This window comes from Triturus cristatus, chromosome 2_2, assembly GCF_964204655.1.
Source record: "Triturus cristatus chromosome 2_2, aTriCri1.1, whole genome shotgun sequence".
Lineage (NCBI taxonomy): Eukaryota > Metazoa > Chordata > Amphibia > Caudata > Salamandridae > Triturus > Triturus cristatus.
This window is the reverse complement of record NC_140582.1, coordinates 1205913340-1205932441: the sequence shown is the minus strand read 5'-3', so window position 1 is coordinate 1205932441 and position 19102 is coordinate 1205913340. Positions and strand designations below refer to the sequence as shown.

General features: G+C 43.5%; 2 protein-coding genes across 3 annotated transcripts in view; one reads left to right on the top strand and one right to left on the bottom strand.

Annotated features, from left to right (window-relative positions):
• The window catches only part of LOC146863399 (C-type lectin domain family 4 member F-like), a 657369-nt gene that overhangs the window by 559064 nt on the left and 79203 nt on the right, over positions 1 to 19102 (top strand). The window lies entirely within an intron of this gene.
• Positions 1823 to 19102, bottom strand: part of LOC146863398 (uncharacterized) — a 689894-nt gene continuing 672614 nt past the window's right edge. For both annotated transcript variants that reach the window (XM_085642823.1, XM_085642822.1), the window contains one exon: positions 1823 to 6951. Coding sequence is in view for 1 of the 2 variants with exons in the window: in XM_085642822.1 (XP_085498948.1) it covers positions 6819 to 6951 (133 nt within the window). In the remaining variant the exon portion in view is untranslated. The remainder of the gene's footprint in view (positions 6952 to 19102) is intronic.

Sequence of the window (19102 nt, the reverse complement as noted above, 5' to 3'; positions counted from 1 at the left end):
GTACTGTCCAGTACCAACCTATATGTCGCTACATTGATGGCTATACATACATAATACCTTTTTGATGCTTTTATTCTCCATTTCCTCAATAGCTGCCGTTTGAGCACAGGAACTGTGACTTTGTCCTGACGAAGGCGTCACTCACACCGAAACACACGTCGAATATAATTTAGTCACTTTATAATATTGTTCATTCTTTGATGTATAATACAATTTTTATGATTGTTATGGTTTTAACTTCGATATCTGTCGAATACCTTGTTGTTTTCATATAGTTTCTTATGAATGATTTTAACTGAGAAAATAAATATACTCTTATTTTCATGTTCATTGTTGCTTTTAGTTCTTTCTTCTTTTTTGACCTTGTGACACACATTTAGCTTTATCAGTGATGATTGCCTAGGTTGTTATTTGTCAAATATATTTTACCCTGTCCTAGGAATTGGAACTAACAGGGGGTCCTTGTTGTACTCGCTTGCTTCTAGCACTGCCAGTGGATGAACCCAGATCATTAACAAGCGAATTACTATGCCTGCAAGGTATATGCAGTACTGCCTTGTGATAGATAACCTTCTAGTGAAGGAAGGCTGAGTCTGTAGGGGTTTTAAAGTGAGAGAGTGCTGCACTTTCATTCCGGATAACAGTAAGCTTATTACCATGTATAACAGTAATTTTACTAATATCTCTTGTGAAGTCAAAGCATTTGAAGAGTATGACTTGCAGGAAACTGTGTTCCTGGTTCGGGGAGATTGGAAAGGGCTTTAGAAAGATTGGTGAATGGTTCGATAGCTTGAGGGGATGCACATTGTATGTCATATTAACACCTACAATTATTGAGTCAATTTCTACAATTATGTTTTTTATTTACATTTTCTGAGCTTATCATTTTAAAGTTGGGTTCAAAGTGCGGTTCTAAATAGATGGACATGAGTTCAAAGAGGATGAGATGTGAGCTGCAGATAGAAGATGCCAGAGATCAAGTCTATGGACACTCCCAGGAGTAGCTGTGCGCGCTATAAATTCTAAAGATGTTGGAAAAATTGCAACTCAAGAGACAGAGGGCCAGATGTATGACCATTTTTTGCAGTTGCAAACTGGAAATTGGCCTGTTTGCGACAGCAAAATTGGTCTGCCCAATGTACAAACCCTATTTTTCGAGTCGGCAAGCTATTAAAACTCGCAAAATAGGGGCTGCGACTTGCTATTTGGAAGGAGTATACCAAGGATGTCCCTTCCTAATAGTGACTCACACTTCAATGTATGATTAGATTTGCGGTCTCAAAACACTCGCCGCTTACCACCTATTTCAAGTAGGTGGTAAGCCACTTGCAAACGGGAAGGGGTCCCAAAGGGACCACTTCCCCTTTGTGAGTGTGGGCGAAAATATTTTTTAAGAACAGGCTGTGGTCCCAGGGACCACTGCCTACTCTTTAAAAAATGAAACAGAAACGTATCATTTTCTTTTTTAAATGCATCCCGTTTTCCTATAAGGAAAACAGGCTGCTGCTTTATTTAAGATGCAGTCACAGACATGGTGGTCTGCTGACCCCAGCAGGCCACCATCTCTGGGAGGGCTAGCCATTCCTAATGGGGTCGCAAATAACACCTGCCTCACGAACATTAATCAGGCAGGCAATTTGCGACCCCATTAGGATTAGTTAACCGTGTCTGAGACACTGTAGTAAATTGCATTTTGCGAGTCGCAAAGCAACGCAATTTGCGAGGTGCAAAATGTAAGGGTCATACATCTGGCCCAGAAAGTGTTGCAAACAGGGTTGTAAATAGTTTGAGGTTTTTAGTAATAATAAAATCATCAGACAGGGAAGTTGTTAAAGCTTTAATGCATTTAATAAAAATGCGTATTATTAATAGTGTGCAGAGCAATTAATCAACACTTTAATTCAAATATACATACTGACATGGAATTATTAAATTGAAACATATTTGCTATGACATGTTAAAATGTGTCTTTTTGCCTTAGTCTAACTAGACCTTAGTTAGCCTTAAGCCCATCTTGCCCGAAATGGAGGTTGTAACATGATTTGTATTCTCTGTTTATATTTCTGCCTGACACAATGTGCAGCAAGATGTGAACTAGTTTATGGATGAATGACATCATTCTTGAAGAAAGCCTTCTAGAGAAAGACATTCCACCTATATGAGGTATTGCATTTATTCATAATGATTAACTGAGCAGGGAAAAAAACCTCAGATTATACTGAAAACATTGATTTTTTAGACAATCGTAGGATGGATACAGCTACAAATTTCAGGATCAAGATAACCCTAAGGTTGCCACTATATATCATATCAACCTTGAGCCTCTGATACATAAGATTAGCACTGATTTGAGGTGTATCAATGGGATACACTTATGAATTATAGGGAGGTGCAACGCCAGAGGTAACGGGTAACCGGGTGGCTTGGACACAGGGAAAGCGTTTGATGGAGTGTCATGTAGCTATCTAAGGGGAACTTTGAAACATAAGGGGTTCACATTTTGAGCCAAGAATCAGGGAGAATAGATATAACTGGAGGGAGGAACAAGACAGGTGTGCCTCTGCTCTCCAATTTTGTTTCCCCATTTATCGAGCAAATTGCCCAAAGTCAGTACGAATCAACTAATACGATACAAAGGTATTAGCATATGCTGATGATATTGTGGTGATAACTTCTGACCCGGCAACACAATTACTGAGGTGGAGCAATTGGCCAGTGAATATAGGTGTGTAATTCTGCGGCAATGGGCATGTTCCTGTGCTTTTTTCGGCATATACTAATGTAATACCTTCATCGTCTTCCTCTAAAAAAATTTCAGGCAGAAAAATGTAAGTTCTCCAGAGGTTGGGCTTACTTGACCCACTCTCCCCCACCACTCCTTCGTCCTCTCGCCAAAAAAGTAACCCAATTGGGAGCAGCAGCCAATAGGTCAAGGTTTTGGAACCACTGCTCTACCAGGTATGACATTGTGCTGCCATGGTGTGATCCTTTTGATATACTCAATGTTTTTCATAGTTTCCCTTTGTCTTATACATAAAGCTAAGAGTCTCCCATCTCACTCCCCATACTCATAACTCTCATTTTTATATGCCTGAGACTTTTCAGCTGCCCTCTTTATATGATAACTATTGATCATCTTCAGCCATCATGATTTCTAGTTGGATTTGCACATCCTCCTGTCCCCCCATGATCCCATCCATGTGAGTCTTTTCTAAAATCGCAAGTTTGTCATATAGCCCCCTTATCGCACACCCTGGTTGTTTCTTCTGTGTGCCATAAAACTAATGGTCTCCCCTCTCAATCCGGCTTTTAACGCATCCCAAGCCATCCCCCATGAAGTACTATATCTATTCATCTAAAAAAACTCAACCACTCTTTTCCTCATATGCTCAACAAATAGTTTGTTCGAAAGCAATTTTATATCGAAAGTCAACTTAGACTGAGGCTTGAGTTCTCCCAGCCCGGAAATTTCCAGGACTCATGGATTATGATCAGACAAAAGGATTGGTAGTGTCTTAATTTCGACCTTATCCAATCGAGGCTAGAACATAATCTAGTCAAACATCCTTTCTATGTGAGCTAGAGTAGTATGTAAACCCAGGATCAGGTGCTTTCTTAACATCTCAAACACCTGCAAGCCCATGGCTCTCCATTAACTGTGCGAAGGCCCTATAAACTTGAGGTTTTCTCTCATGCTACTTCGTGGTTTGATTCCTTCCTACCTCAAGGTGAAGATTTAAATGCCCACAGATTATGAACGGGACTGACAAAGATGCTAACTCTACTTTTAGCTCTTCAATCACTTTGGGATTATCCTGCTCAGAGCAATAAATAGAACAAAGAGTCCTGTAGGAGAGTAGGATCTGCTTCACATGGGTACCCCCACTTGTTGCTGGTGTAACAGAAGTTGATCAGTTGGTGAGTAGTCCCACTTGCAACCCTTTCCTCCTGAGGCTTGCTACCCAGTCTTTTTACCCATCTTACTGGCTGTTTCAGATGGAGCCTGCAGAATTGCAACAGGAAGAGAGTTCCAGATTTTTGGCGCAATATGGCTAAGGAAACTGCCCCCTATTCTAGCTCTTTTAAATTTTGGAACAACTGCTAGTTTTGCTTTGGCAAACATAGGGTTTGACCATCAACTGAAGATAAGATGCCTTGAGAGGAAAGAGCTTGTAGGAGTAGCAGAGAGCTTTAAAGGTGACTGTTTGCCTCACAGGAAGCCAGTGCAGTTTCTAAAAGTGCGGTCCCGAGGGAGGCGCGCTTAGGCCGATTGGGCAATACGAGTGCTGCAGCATTCTGGACCTGCTGAAGCCTGCTAAGGCGGGATTGAGACACACCTAAGTACAGAACATCGCAGGAGTCTAGTCTGTATATAACTAGAGCCCGGACTACAGTTTTGGGATAGACTCTGGTAAAAAGTGTAGAATTGTCTTCTAAGAATTCAGCATCTCAAAACATTTTGCCTGCAAAGGCAGTGATCTGGTTATCGAAAGAAAGTTTATCATCAAACCAGATGGAATGGAATGGAAAGATTCTTGTATAGCGATTGAGACACACTTAAGATGTACAGAACATTGCAGGAGTCTAGTCTGTATGTAACTAGAGCCCGGACTACAGTTTTTGAGGGTAGACTCTGGTAAAAAGTGGAGAATTTTCTTCAAAGATTTCAGCATCGCAAAGCATTTTGCTTGCAAAGGCAGTGGTCTGGTTATCGAAAGAAAGTTTATCATCACACCAGATGGCCAGATTTGTAACCTTAGGTTTTGGAGGGGGTAATGGACCAAGATTATGATGCCACCAGGCATTGGGTAAAATGCTAGTGTGCCCAAAACCAACACCTCCATTTTCCCTGCATTCAGCTTTAGGCAGTTGACATCCATCCAAGCAGCAACCTCTGACAGAGATGAGTCCATAGGTCTGTTTCAGCTGAGAAAGAGTGATGACAAGTTGCGTCATCACACCAGCGGCGAACACAGTAGAGTGGAATGTTTTTTGGGAGACCTGAAAGGTACGCCCTTCCAAAGATGAGACGAGCCAAAGCAGCGCTTTATGGCCCATGCTACAGCTCCTAGCCTCTCGATCAGGATGTTACGAGATATGGTATCGAAAGCAGCATTGCGGTCTAACATTAGGATTGCTGCAGTGTCGCCTCCGTTCATAATCCGAATAGCTGACCTGAAAGCTAGCAATAGGGTGGATTCTGTGCTGTAGGAGGGGCAGTAGCCTGATTGTATCCTGTGAAGGAGGTCGCTGTCCTCCATAAAATTAGGGAGCTGCCAATCCACTTGCTTTTCTTCAATCTTAGAGAAGAGTCGTAGAATCAAGATAGGTTGATAGTTTTTTTATGATTAGAGGAGTCGAGGTTTCTTTAGGAGAGGAACCATATCAGGCAATAGATTTCAAGTTCTAGAACCAGGAACGTCAACTTTACATACATTTTCTACGTAGTTACTACAAGACAGAGATCCCCACATATAGTCTCTCTTCAATTACTACAGGACCTCTAAAGAAACAAAAGTTGTGCATCAACATTCTAAATCAACATCAAATAGTATTTTAAATGCTCGGGTACATTTCCTATGTTTAATCTTCGTCAATCGCAACATGTTCCATAACTCTGTCAATATATAATAATTCACAGAATTGACTATATCAGATCCACCTGCCTACCACTACATTTCAGGTTATGTATATATTTGGTATTCCTAACTCCACATCTGTTAACCTACACTTCTCACACTGAATTATGTATATATCGACCTCTTCCGAAAACAGCTGCCAGTCCAAAAGAAAATTTGCCCTTATTCCACACTGTTCAATGGTCCAATTTCATCACATCATCTCCAACTTCCTTTATATACATAGGTATGCCACACCCTTCCTGACCTTCTTACACTTATGGAGGTACAAAATACGTGGAAATAAAAGGGCAGCCAAACCATTAATCATTTTTGATAACTTTGTGTAAACGTTTTCCTGTTTACATATACAAGAAAATCCACTAAAATACCTAAGTAATAAGGATTCGTATCTCGAGGATTCCAAATTGCTGTATATTAAATAAGATATGACAAACTGATATCAATGAGAACAAATGATTTGTGTGAATAATATAGATGTGCACGATAGGGTAGAATGTGAGATTAAACATACTGATTCTCTCCGCTCTCCTGCCTTTTTTTTGTTAGTGTTTTGTGTACAATTTTTGTTAAAAAAACATGGTTTAGTCCAAAAGGATGTATGCCCTTTTCAGATTCTTTAAATGGTGCAAACAATCACACATTCTAGGGGACATGATGGTCAGAATATGGTCATTTTCAAAAAAAATATCTGAATATTCATGAGAAGCCACCAATAATTCAAATAATATGTTTGGATGCTTCCAGCATGTTTTGGTGTTTTCACCTATGGGGAAATAGGGCATCAATCAATATATAAAGAATTGATTGGATATCATACAGGCTATCCCCCTGACCTAGAATGGGGATGTCCAATGTTTCTTTACTAAGGCCGGTCTTTGCCTGATTTTCATTACATTCACATTGGTTAAAAGAACATGTTATGGCCATCATTGTGTCGTCATTAAATGTTTTTTTGAGTGGTTGTCTGAGTCTTTGTCAAAGAAGAATTTGCAATTATAAGGGAGAATGGAGATATCAGTCAGATCTTGAAAATATGTAATTGATACAGCCCCAGCCCTCACGGTCTAAAGTCGGTCACCCCAGATAAACCATTCTGAGACCCTATATTCATATATTCTAAGTGTCATAGAGAAGCTGAAGTGTTGCTGTCCAGGTGTAGCTTCACAGTTCTTTCTGCTACAGTATAGGCATTTTGCAGATCCATTTTTGAACCAGAGCACAATCAGCGTCATTCCAATCTTCATGTGCTAATATTGCAGCGCAGTGTTCGTTGTCTTTCCAGTTATCAGGATTATCCTCCGACCAGAACCTAGAAAGAAATTGACATGAATTTACAGTTAGTGTTTGCGGAAACTCCTGGATACAGTGAGATGTATTCATTATTTTGGTCTATGGGGCTTGTAGGTGGCACGTTCCAAACCCAGTTGTTTCAGAGAGCACACAGAACGTTTGTAACTTGAATTTGTCACATCGTGCCCTTTAGTTAGATCATGACATTTGTATAATCATGCAGAGGTCTCCAAGAGGTTCTGGTGCAATCCTATATGGAAGATGCACACCTCCTAGTATGTGTGTATGGGCAGTCCTCAGGTGTGCACTCCTTGATAACATTAACCTCCAAGCTCCTGTTGTACCTTGTGCAACTACATGGTCATCGGAGTTAAGGATCACAGCTAATGGACATCTTACATCAAAAGAACTTTCTTTTTGTAGAGACTGGCAAGTGAATTGTTAAAGCACACGTTCACTCAGAAGGGTATACTGGTGCTGAATATTTACTGTTCCCCAATTCCAACTCAACTGTACTAACCTCAGTCCTTGAGTGGGATTCCACCTTACCCTATCTCGCTCACCAGTTAGATGTCATCAGATTTCTGCTCCCTTACAACGCCTCTTTGTCCTCTGCATCTCAGTGCTTCGTGAGGCAGGCTGTGGACCAGGACGTCCCCTTGGAATCTGGCTGCCTTTGCTCAGGTAGCCTGTTGAAGAGCATGTCTGCCTATGAGGCTCTGTGGGTGCTGCCTGTCCTTTAGGAGAGAGCACTTGATACTAAGCTCACCATGAATAACATCTTCCTTCCCCTGCCATTTGGGCAAGGAGTGGTAGGCCTCAACCTCAGGCTGTGTACCCTACTAGCAGCCTGCATGCATGCATTTAACTACAGAAGCACAGAGACTGAAACCATGACGCACTCATCTATTTTACGACTCTGCAGGCTGTCACCTAATGGTACAACAGTGCAACCTCGCTCTTACTTCATTTTTCTCAGCTATGCCGTGTTCCTCTCACTTTCTTCGCCACGCTCGCTCTGGAAGCACTGCATGGCACATAGGAGCACACTCGAATATGAGACCTAGAGCCAATACACACACTCCCATAATATTGGCTATGGTTCTTAAAGTATGTTACATGACCTGCTATCTATGTTTATTTGGTATGGCATATGATGGCGTGATTGATGTGGATATTTGTTAAGCTCAGTTGTTGCCATCATCTCACCTCTTGGTGCTGCAAAAATCCCACTGTGTTGCACCTTCATTATTGAATGAACAGTAGAGACTTTAAATTGTCTCGGAAAGATAGACACACTTTTCACGATTGCAGTGATAATGGTAGAGCACAGTCTCCTAAACTAGAGGGCACTACCATGACATGTCTAATACCAATTTCTCGGCCACTGGTAGTCAGCAAAGCGATTGAAGTTCAGGTTTCACAAGATCGTTTTGTTTTTAGGCCTGTGACCTCACAGCCACTAGCGGCATTCCTGTAGTCTCTTGAATTCTATAACTTGATATTGGCATAATCTAATTGGGAAAAGACCTACTCAGCTGTCAGTCAGCAGCCCAATCAAACCCTGTCTGCCACCACCATCCTTTAAGGTTTTGTCATTCAGTGTGTTTTGGCTGTTCCAGCAACAGCCAAGTGCTCAAAGAGCCCCTCATACCCTAATGCCAGGGTATTCCTTTGCCCATGTATTTTCAGAATGAACAAAGACTCTCTGCTGAGCCAATTCTGGATAGGAAAAGCCTTGGACTAAAACCAATGTTGCTTAGATAAGCTATTACGGCGAGCCTGTCAAGCACTACAACACTCTGAAAATTCACACTTACAGGTAAGCCACACAAGCCACCAGGCCACACATGGTGGCACATACTAACAAAATCTTCCCGATCCCACTCACTATCATATGCATACCATCAAAAGTACAAACCATCACCGGATATTGAGTAGTCATCAATGGTCACAACACAATGTAGACGGATTCTTCATTGGGAAAACATGGCTAATACCCACCTCCATACATATCCTTGACTTCTTCGTAACTGCAGACTAACATATTTAATTAAAAGCCAGCACGTTATCCATAAGTGTGCCAGGTCTTGCACTTCTGTAACTCAATAAGCATTCAGGCTTCTCTCTCTTCATCTCGGATAGCTTTGTTCTATCTGATCTCCCAGTACCAAACAAGAACTGTACCAAAGAAATCCCAGACCTTATCACCTATACATCCATTCACACTCACCCCACATTCCTTGCAGACATGAACCTCTCCAGTGACTCAATTACGAAGAAGATGAAAGAATTCCAATATACTCCCTCAAATACATTCGACGTCGCACAACATTTAACCAAACTTGCCCATTCCAAAGGCAAAAGCCTTCTACTAATGTCTTCTGTAGCAATACATTGCAAGAAACCCATAGCACTGGACTGGATATAATGCGTTACGGTCCCCTGGGATATAATGCTTTATGGTCCCCTTGAATATAATGCTTTACGGTCCCCTTGGATATAATGCTTTATGGTCCCTTTCTCCATCACTGACTTCATTTCAAGCCACCCAGAAGTAGAGAGACTTTTTACTCCTTTAAGGACCTCCTCCCGGATGCCCTACAGGAAGAACTCTCCAGTCTGTAAAATCAGCTGACTTCAGAGGTCATTGCTCCCCTAGACTTAGACTACCCTGAAAAATCAAATTGAAATCAATGCATCACTGAAGACGCAGTCTGCAAAGGGAAAGGAAATCTCAAAGAGTAACAGCACAATACGCAGACACCCTACTGAAAGCACTTTGCTTAACATATATCTCTCTAACCACCACAGCCAATGCCATTTCCACACGTATGCCATAAATAAACTATCTAATAGAATAGAATCCTATTTTTAGGGTCTGGCTTATGTGTATGTATTGGTATTTGCAGAGAACAGACCTAGTAGGAGAGCAACAGAGCACTAAGAAGGTGGCATGGCCGCTAAGAGGATACAACTATTGCGGGTATTTGAAGGCTAGGCAGTCATGGCAGGTGAGGAATGGTTCATTTCATTACGCCTCTCCTAATCGCTCAATAAGTTGTAAAGCACAACACGATTAATCACTTCTTCACAGAAAACATCAACAAAAGCCGCGTTCATATCACCAACAAAGGCAGACATCCACTTTGTCGCCAGTCTCCCAATGCTCTTCACTACTGTGAATGTGGCTTTTAGCCCCGCTCCAATACATTGCCAAATAATTGACACCCATTTTTTACAGTGTAGGAAAGTAGGATCTGCTTCTTATGGTTACCCCCCTTTTTTGTTTGCTTTTTGCAACCACGGTTTGTCTAGTCTGGCTGGGATCCTGCTATTCAGGACCCCAGTCTATCCGCTTTCTCCCTTAAATTGATATGCATGCACTTTAGGTACACTCCAGATTGGATACTGGGGTACCCTTATCAGTCCCTAGTATATGGTACACGTGTACCCAGGGCATAGGTACCCCAGAGGCCTCCCATGGGCTGAAGCATGTATTATGCCACCCATGAGAGGCCAGGCAAAATGGAATATCAGGTCTGCTACTGCAGCCTGTGTAAGCTGCTGCTTGCACCACTTACAAGAGATATAGGTTCACTATATCTATATATATCACTACACATAAAACCTTATAAGTCACCCCATAGCAGGCCTTAACAATCCTGAGGGCAGGGTGCTGGGTTTTACATGAGAGGGTGCTCCTGCATGGGCAGGGCCCCTCTCCAGTCTTTGGAGACCATTCTCCTGGGCTCTACGTGATACTGTCAGACATATAGGTAGAGGTGCATTATAACCTTGCGGTAAATGCTATCTATAAAACGACTGCAACAAAGTATGTCGTGTTTGGTGTCAAACACCTTGAAATCATACCTCCACACCAGTAAATGGTGTGGAGGTATGATTTCTCCCCTCAGAACCGAGGTTCTGGGGGTACCTAAATCTACCGGTACCAACTTTCTCGAGCCTTACAGCACAATATGGATGCTGCCAGCCACAGACACGAGTCTGCCCTCCGGCTGCTGAGCCAAGCTTGCGCAGAGGAAGGTCGGACAATAGGCATCCAGTCACAGGGAAGGGTAACCACCTACCAGACAGGATTTAGTGTATTGGGGCTGGGTGGGTGCACGGCCTACTTCCCTGAAATATGCATGAGGGGCTCATTTGGTGTCCCTGTGCATAGTCCAGCTCAAACCAGTTCTGAGAGCCATTTGCTCCTGCTCTGGCGCAAAACTGGACAAAGGAGATGGGTGTAGCCACCCCTCTGTCCTGTCCCTCCCCTAGGAGGGTCCCTAGAATCTGTCCAACCCTTTCCGTAGGTATACAATGGGTTACCTGGCTACAGGACATTAGATTGTACGTGAACAAGTTTCTGCAAGAAGATACCACTACACTTCGACCATCTGGACACGCTGGACTTCGCTGGACCTCCCTTGGGCTCGACTTTGTCTTCCCTTGCCGTCCCCAGTCTCGCCACTGTCTGTGATCCATACAGGCTCCGTGCTGGACCCTGTGGACCTCCAAGACAACAGAAGAATCTCCCGTGGGGTGAAGGAGTCACTCCCCTGCAAACGCAGGCCCCGTAACGCATGTGACCGGTTTTCTGATCCTGAGCTCCTGTGGACGCCGAAGGCTCCAGCAACAGAGTAGGTGGGTTTCTGAAGGTCTCCGAGGTTGAGCTGCCCTCTCACTGAGTTTGAGCGGGATGTCCCTCGTGGGGACGGTATACTCGTACCACTGTGCACCTCGTTTATTTGCAGCTGCACATGCTTGTTGTCATGCAACAACTCCGTGCATTGGGCCATTTGTGGCCCTGACCCCAGCGCATCTTTTCTGAGGACTCCGGCATTCTCGCACTCTGTGCCCTGCTAGCTGGTATCTTGTGAAACCGCCTCAGGTCCCCTAACGACTCCTGTGCCTTCGACCTGTGGGTTCACTTGAGGGTCAACATTACTTTACTGGGGCTCCCCTGGTTGCTCCAGGTCTGCCCTGACTCCTCCTGCTGTGGTGAGTCTCCTGGTCCTTGCTGGGCCAGATCGACACTGAATCTGACCATCTACGTTGCTTGCCGCTGCCAAGGCTTGTTGGTGCTCCCACCGGACACCGACCCCTCAGCACCCAACATCCTTCGTGGGACAGCTCACCTCCAGCTCCTTGTCATCCTAGACGTCTCCGGGTCCTCGCAGCTAAAGAGACAAGATCACCGTCAACACACCTGTAGCCCCCGACATTGGTGGGTATTTTTCTACCGAGCCCCTGATCACTCCAAAGTGACCCAGACTCTGCCCCCTCTTCCCATCCAGAATCCACGTTTGGATTCCACCCGAAACTTTCCATACTTTCAGCAGCAGCATTTCTTTGTTGACATCCATAGAGAACGACAAGGGTTTCCGACGCCACTTCTTGCCTATGCACCCGGCTCCTCTGGGATAGGTATCTCTGGTACAAAGGTATCCACTGGTGGGTTGGCTCTTCAAACTCATAAATTCTAAGGGTTGTCTTCATAATCTGCTGGGAAGGGTCCTTAATCTCTGATTTTCCACCCGCGACATTCCCATTGAATTGTACTGAGCACGCGGTCATGTTCCCACTCTGTGCCCGTCCTCCGTGGGGTCCCTACTCACTCACCTTGGGTGGTTCCTTGGGGTCCCAACAATTCTACACCTCCCAGACTAAGTCTATTCCCGAGTTGTGGTTCATATAACACTTATTTAGTATATGGTTTGGTCTCCCCCTAGAGCCCACCGTGTATTGTGCTACTTACGTTTGACTCTTTGCAACTGTATTATTTGATTTGTTGTTCTATCCTCGTGTAGAGGATACTAGAGAGTGTTATAGATGAGAAATACATATTTGTGTAACTACTGTGTGGTTTCCCTTTCGTTTAACCAATACTATAAGGTTGCATTCTGGTAAAACAAGGTGCTTAACATTCCTTCAAGACTTAGCCTGAAGGCTGCTCCCCATAGCTACCACTAGGATAGCTTTCAATAAAGGTTATCTTTGACCTAATAACATATGGGCTGTTTGGACTGGTACAGGGTGTCCACTTTAACTAGTGCACAGCATATACCGGACCAACTTCTCACATTCAGCCACAGAAATGGCCTGTCCCTTCTGATCCTGCATGACCTCTGTGTAGACGTCCACACATTTGTCCATAAAGCACTGATCCCCACTCTGGAAACCTTCATGGCTTTCCCTGACACAGTACTTCAATTGTTCATCTAATACCGTGCCAATTCCATCCACTATTAAAGATGGGAACCTCAACATCTCAGAATTTCTCTATCTCCGGTTGAGTTGCTAAGGGATCCCAGTGTCATTGTGCATGCTTAACTTTACTTTGTGCTGGGTGGCAAACTACATCTCTTCCCAACTTCAAAATGAACAGAAACCTTTAGAAGATTACAATAATAGTACTAAAAGGCCCATATGTACTAACAGTTTCTGCTAGACACCATATGGGCAAACCCTTTAGTACATCATGTCCATAGTTTCTTTCTTTCGACGATTGCTTCGGATTCTCAAATAGGGCATTTGATATTCTTTGGCTATAAGATGTGGGTGGCTGATGATTGACGCAAGATGGTGACTCTCTGAGACACAGGTCAGAATGCCAGCGAACAGGGAAAACTGAGCAGGAGACAGGGAGAGGTGGAGAGGCATGGCACAACTGTGGTGAGATCATTAGAACTGCGGGCCTCTATTGGGACAGGCTTATTGACTTTCTTGCCGTGCTCCCTCAGGACAGCCTCACGGACATGCTTGTCTCGCCAAACTCACTACCATATACTAGCACCGATTAATGGCCTGGCTGGGTTGGCCAACAGTTTCAAAAATCTGCTACCACCACTCCTGTGGCATTCACTCCTTGCTGGCATGTCCACCTGTCTGGTACTGGGGTCTATTAGCAGATCACAGGTAAAACTAGGGTCTAGCCTATCTCCACTCGAACCGAGCCAGGTAGATTTGGAACCAGAGCCTCTGCCAGCCTCACCAATCACTAATCCCATGAGTCTGGGCACCTGCCAGAACAACAGCTATTCTGCAATCCCTCAGTAGTCGCAAGAGTGAAATTTCTATTCAACATCAGCTTTACTATCTGGCATATTAGTGGCATATTAGTGGCATCTTGGCGATAATTGGCAGTCTTGCAGAACCAGTGCAACGAATGGATCTGGAAGCCTCCATCTGCCATTACCTGCAAACAGCATCCCAGAGGTCAGGTAGGCCACGGAAGCGTTCAGGTATGCTCATGCTCCTTTGCAGGGTGCCGCCACTCCTCCTGATCAAATCCTCCACTTTCAGTCACTTTCCCCTTATCTTCAGGAGGCAGGTAACCATCTTTGGGTGGCTAGGGCCAAGCGATTGTGGCCTTGAGAGGATAGGAGGGGGTATGAGCAAGAGGCAGCCTAAGCATTAAAGCGGCCCCAGTGCAGCTTGAGTCCTGTGGCTTCCAGCAGTGGCAATATCGTACCATTAAGCCACCAGGCTACACATAGTGGCACATATTAATAACCTCTTCCTTATCACATTCACTATTGCATACATACCAACAACACTCTGAACATTACAGTACTGTTTCAAATCGCCATCCAGTTATTTCGCCAAACGTCAACTAAGCCAAAACCAATTATGCGCATGAGTCATTATGGTTCTTTATTTCCAGCTAAAAGAATCCTTCCCAGCTCATCTCCAATGGCTGAAATTATCCACAATAGTACCTACTATCTTGAAATCATAAGATTACTTTTTTTATATAGTAACAATCTTGCATGTAAAATTGGACCTTGGTGCCTGTTGCCGTCTTTTCTAATAATATAAACAAAAAAGGGGGGAGATGGAGGTAGACGTTAGGTTAATCCTCCAGACTGTGTTTAGTTATTAACAAATCTGTAAATGACAGATCAGAGAACCTAACCAAAGGGAAGGGCTTCCGATAAATGTGTGAAACAACGCCCTGAATCTAAGAAGAGAAAATTCTCTTCTTGAGTCCCCTCACTCACCAAGGGTTTCCACTAGGTGACATGCTTCATCATTTGGGCCATCCCAGACAGCTACTGTCTGGGGTGTGCTGCAACTTGCGGAACTACGTAGGAGCACTTTTTGTGAAGAACTGTGTAGTGCAGTGTATGGGGGAGTGGTGATGGTGATGCTAAAAATACCTAGCTAGTGAGCGATTAATTTATTCCTGCTCCTAGTTGGTATGGATAAAAAGGGGTTAATAATAGGGAGGTAGTGTAACGGTTAAGTGTATACTGTCCCTAGTATTTGGTCGACATGTTTCGAGGTGTCCCCTAAACCTCTTTTTCAGGACCACATGGGGACAAGCCCCATGCGTACCACTCCGTGAGAAAAACAATCCTATACTAAAGAAATAATATAATAAAGAACAGATGCACACCTTATGTGTGAGCACCAAAAATTAAATATATAAGTCTTTTCTAAACCTGAATTAGATTCTGACTCTGGAAGAGCTTGCTACAATCTCATTAACACCAAAATAACCTTATAATTCGATATTAAAGTAGAGGAACCAACACGTTAAAGGAAATAAAGAAACAGCCTATGCTGAGCTGTAGAAGTTAATCCACCTCTAAATGTTCTTATTCCTGCCATACCAACTTATCAAACTTTGCTACAGAGTCACAATGAAAACTCACAAGCAGCATTAAAAACATAGACAGGTGAAATTGATACATTTTGAGGATTCAAGAAACTTTGGACATCCTAAAAGCTTGAGCGTTACAGAACTTTTAACTTGTACGATTGCAAGGGAACTTTGCGGATATACTCACTGCTATCAGCCCTGATGGACCTGACGTGAATAACAAGCTGATTAGCTGTAATGCTCAAAACATGACAGGGCCACCAATCTGCCCAAGGATGAAGTTCACACATTTTGTATTCACCATCAAAATAACCTCTTGTTATTATATTGAATTAAACTCAAATCCTGCCCTCTGTCTTCCATTTACTGAAAATATTCAAACTCCACAGTTCACTATGTTTAATATCACTTCTTCTGAAGGGGAGTCTATCTATGGCCGTGAGGGTCTAAAGAATGTAACCTGTTGAGTTTTCCTTATGAATGTTCTATGCTCGCATAGGAATTGGAATGTTGGAGTGGGTAGAATGTTTCTATTTGCTGTGTTTCTGCCATGACGGCCAGTCGTGTGCTTGGATTCTAAATAAACCTGACCTGGTTTTACCTTACATGCATTATGTCATCTTTTCATTGGCAACTAGACAACCGGTGGTCATCCTGGACCTAGTGTGTATCTGAATCCCTGATGCTTTTGGACATAAAGGAAGGGAGCCATCTATCCTTTCAACTTGGCGCTCTCCTTTGATCAATTTTGGAGACCCTGGGTTACCTTGTTATTGATACTGGCAAGGTCTGATTTCAGCACTGGATAGACCCATCACTTTTTCTCTGCTGAAGTACCATGTGGTATACAGTTGATGTCAATTAGAGCGTCTATCTCTAGCCCAAGCATTTTTTTTCCTCCCTGTGTCTGTGCATTGAAGTGCGTGCATCACAGTCTTCCTGATGACCTTCAGATGCTTGTTAGGTGGCACAGGTCAGTACGTGCCTGTACGTCGGCAGCCATTGTTCCTCTGCAGCTGCCATTTTATTTAGAAGATTTCAATGATGCTCTGATAGACACTGGGACTTTCATTCTCGTCTTTTCAGCTGTCATTTTTATTTTGTTAAAGGATTCTCATCATGTGGTGATCCTTGTGTGTCATGGAGCGGTGATACACTTCGTAGTTTACTGATTTGGTAACTTTGCCTTACTGAATTGGCTTTTTGTTTAGGTGTTTGGTCTTCAATTCATGCAATTTGATATACACACCTTGTGATCACTGTGTGTCACTTTGTCTTGATACCATTGGGTATACATATACCTCTGTGTTTTCACTGTATCAGGATGTCATGACACACACATACACACTTTGTACTCCATATGTCTAAAAGTATTTCTACATTATTGTGTTAAGTATTTTGGGGGTTGTAAGCAGGAACAAGCAAGTACATATATTGATAACACAGACTGCATTAAGGCAAATGACTGCCACCCTCCTTCTTGCCAAGTCCTGGTCATCCCAGTATTCTTTGGGAAAAGCGAAAAGAAGGTTTTGAGGTGTATCTTAATGCTATAAATGTTGAAATTTCACTCACAAGAAAAAGAATGTTTTCTAAGCCGATTCCGATCCGGGTCGGAAGGGCACTGAACGCAATCCGGCCGCAAAAACTACAAGCCGTACGCTGTTTTCCGGCCAACTCGTACAGCTGTACGAGCGAGCAAGTACAATGCGAGCTACATGAAATTCACCGACTGAGTCGTTTCCTGGTCCGAGCCGCTCCGTACATCGTAAGCTAACCGTGGCGTGCAATGGATGCGATTCATGACCGAGCCAGTACGATGCACGCGTCGGACGGCCTGTGCGAGCTGGAGTGTCCGGCTCACAATTTGTGTTGGTGGTTGCCTTTGGGGGTCCGCGTCGGACCTCCTGTCACCCGCAGCCCTACGACTCGGACACAGGGGGAGACCCATGGGTCTCCCCATCACATGCATGTACGGTGCGGATGGCACCGACGTGTACCCACTGTAGGGGGCGCACTTGTCTGCGACGTACCCATTCAGTCAATGGGAGCCCATGTACGTGTCGTACGATCGGCTCCCATTGACTTCTATGGGAGTCTGACCGAACCGAGTCCGGCAGCATATGGCCGCATCGTACTCGCTCGGTCGGACTGCAGGACTCCGGCTCGGTCGGAAAACACTCTGGAACTGGTTCGGTCGGAGTGCTTTCCAACCCAGATTGGAATAGGCCCCTTTATAGGGTCTGTAGGGAGGAAAATCTTAAAACGTTTACCTCAACAGTCTACCTTTGGTGAAAGTGATGTAGTGGATGAGTTGGTTTCTGCAATAAGAATTTTGCACACAAGGTTTAAACCGCAAAAAATTCATATTCGAAAGGTATATGTTTTATAGAGGACATCAACTCTCTGGACAACTTACTGAGACCTTTGTGGGAGCATTAAGAACTTTAGCTTCAACATGTGAATACAAAGAATTTGAGGATGAGTTAATTGGGGACCAAATAGTGGAGCATACCAATAATATGAAATTTCAAGAGGTTTTACTGACTACTCCTAATCTTACTTTGAACAAAGCTGTAGAATTAGCTGCGGGTATTGAAAGTACCTGGTCTTGCATGGCTCAAATGTTTATTGTTCGAGTATCTACTTCAGCCAAAGAATTAATTGCTGATATATGCACCAATGATAAAAAGAAGAGGGTTGAAAATAAGGGAGAAAAGTTACTGTGATATAGGTGTGGAAATTCCAATCATTTCTGAAATTCATTGTTGAGTCCTGCATATGATAAAGTATGTGTGGGTTGTAGGAAGAAAGGGCATTTTTTAAAAGTATGGAAATCTAAAAAGAAAAATGGAAAATCCAAAGTAGTAAGCATGGTTAGTGAACAAGAAGTTGAGCATAAGTCTTCAGATTCAAGTGAGGAAAGTGTTGTTTTGTGTGTTGAGGTTCCACAGAATTCACAAGTTGACAAAGCTGAAATAATCTAATTAGACATTACTTGTATGAAAAGGTCATACTGTCAAATATCAGTTGGTAATGTTGATGTCAGCATGAAAGAGGGATTCTGCATATCTTTTTACTCCTATTGTTCTGAAGGATTGGAAAGGTGTTTGCTATATTCAATTGGGGATATCAGGAATTAGAACTGTAGCGGATGGAGGTAAACCCCCTTGAGATACTTTGGAAATTTAATACGGTTGTATCCATTAAGGGTAATTCCACACCTGTTGTTGTGTATCCAGCTAAGCATCGTTCATCATTGTTTGGATGGTTGCACCAACAGAATCTGCAGATTATGGTGCCAATTCCGATCCGGTAAAAAAATTCCCCGTCCGACTCGTATCCGGATTTTTTTCCGTCCGAATCGTCAAAGTAGCGTACAAACTGCCAAGTACGATTCGAACGGAAAAAAGTCCATACGAATCGCATTGGGAAGATTTCCCCACACGTCCTCGGGTCGGGAAAAGTCACCGACACGTCCCCGGGCGAGAAACCCACCGTGCGGAAAAATAAAGTCCGACTGCGCAAGTACGATCCCTCCCGTCCTCCCCATTTC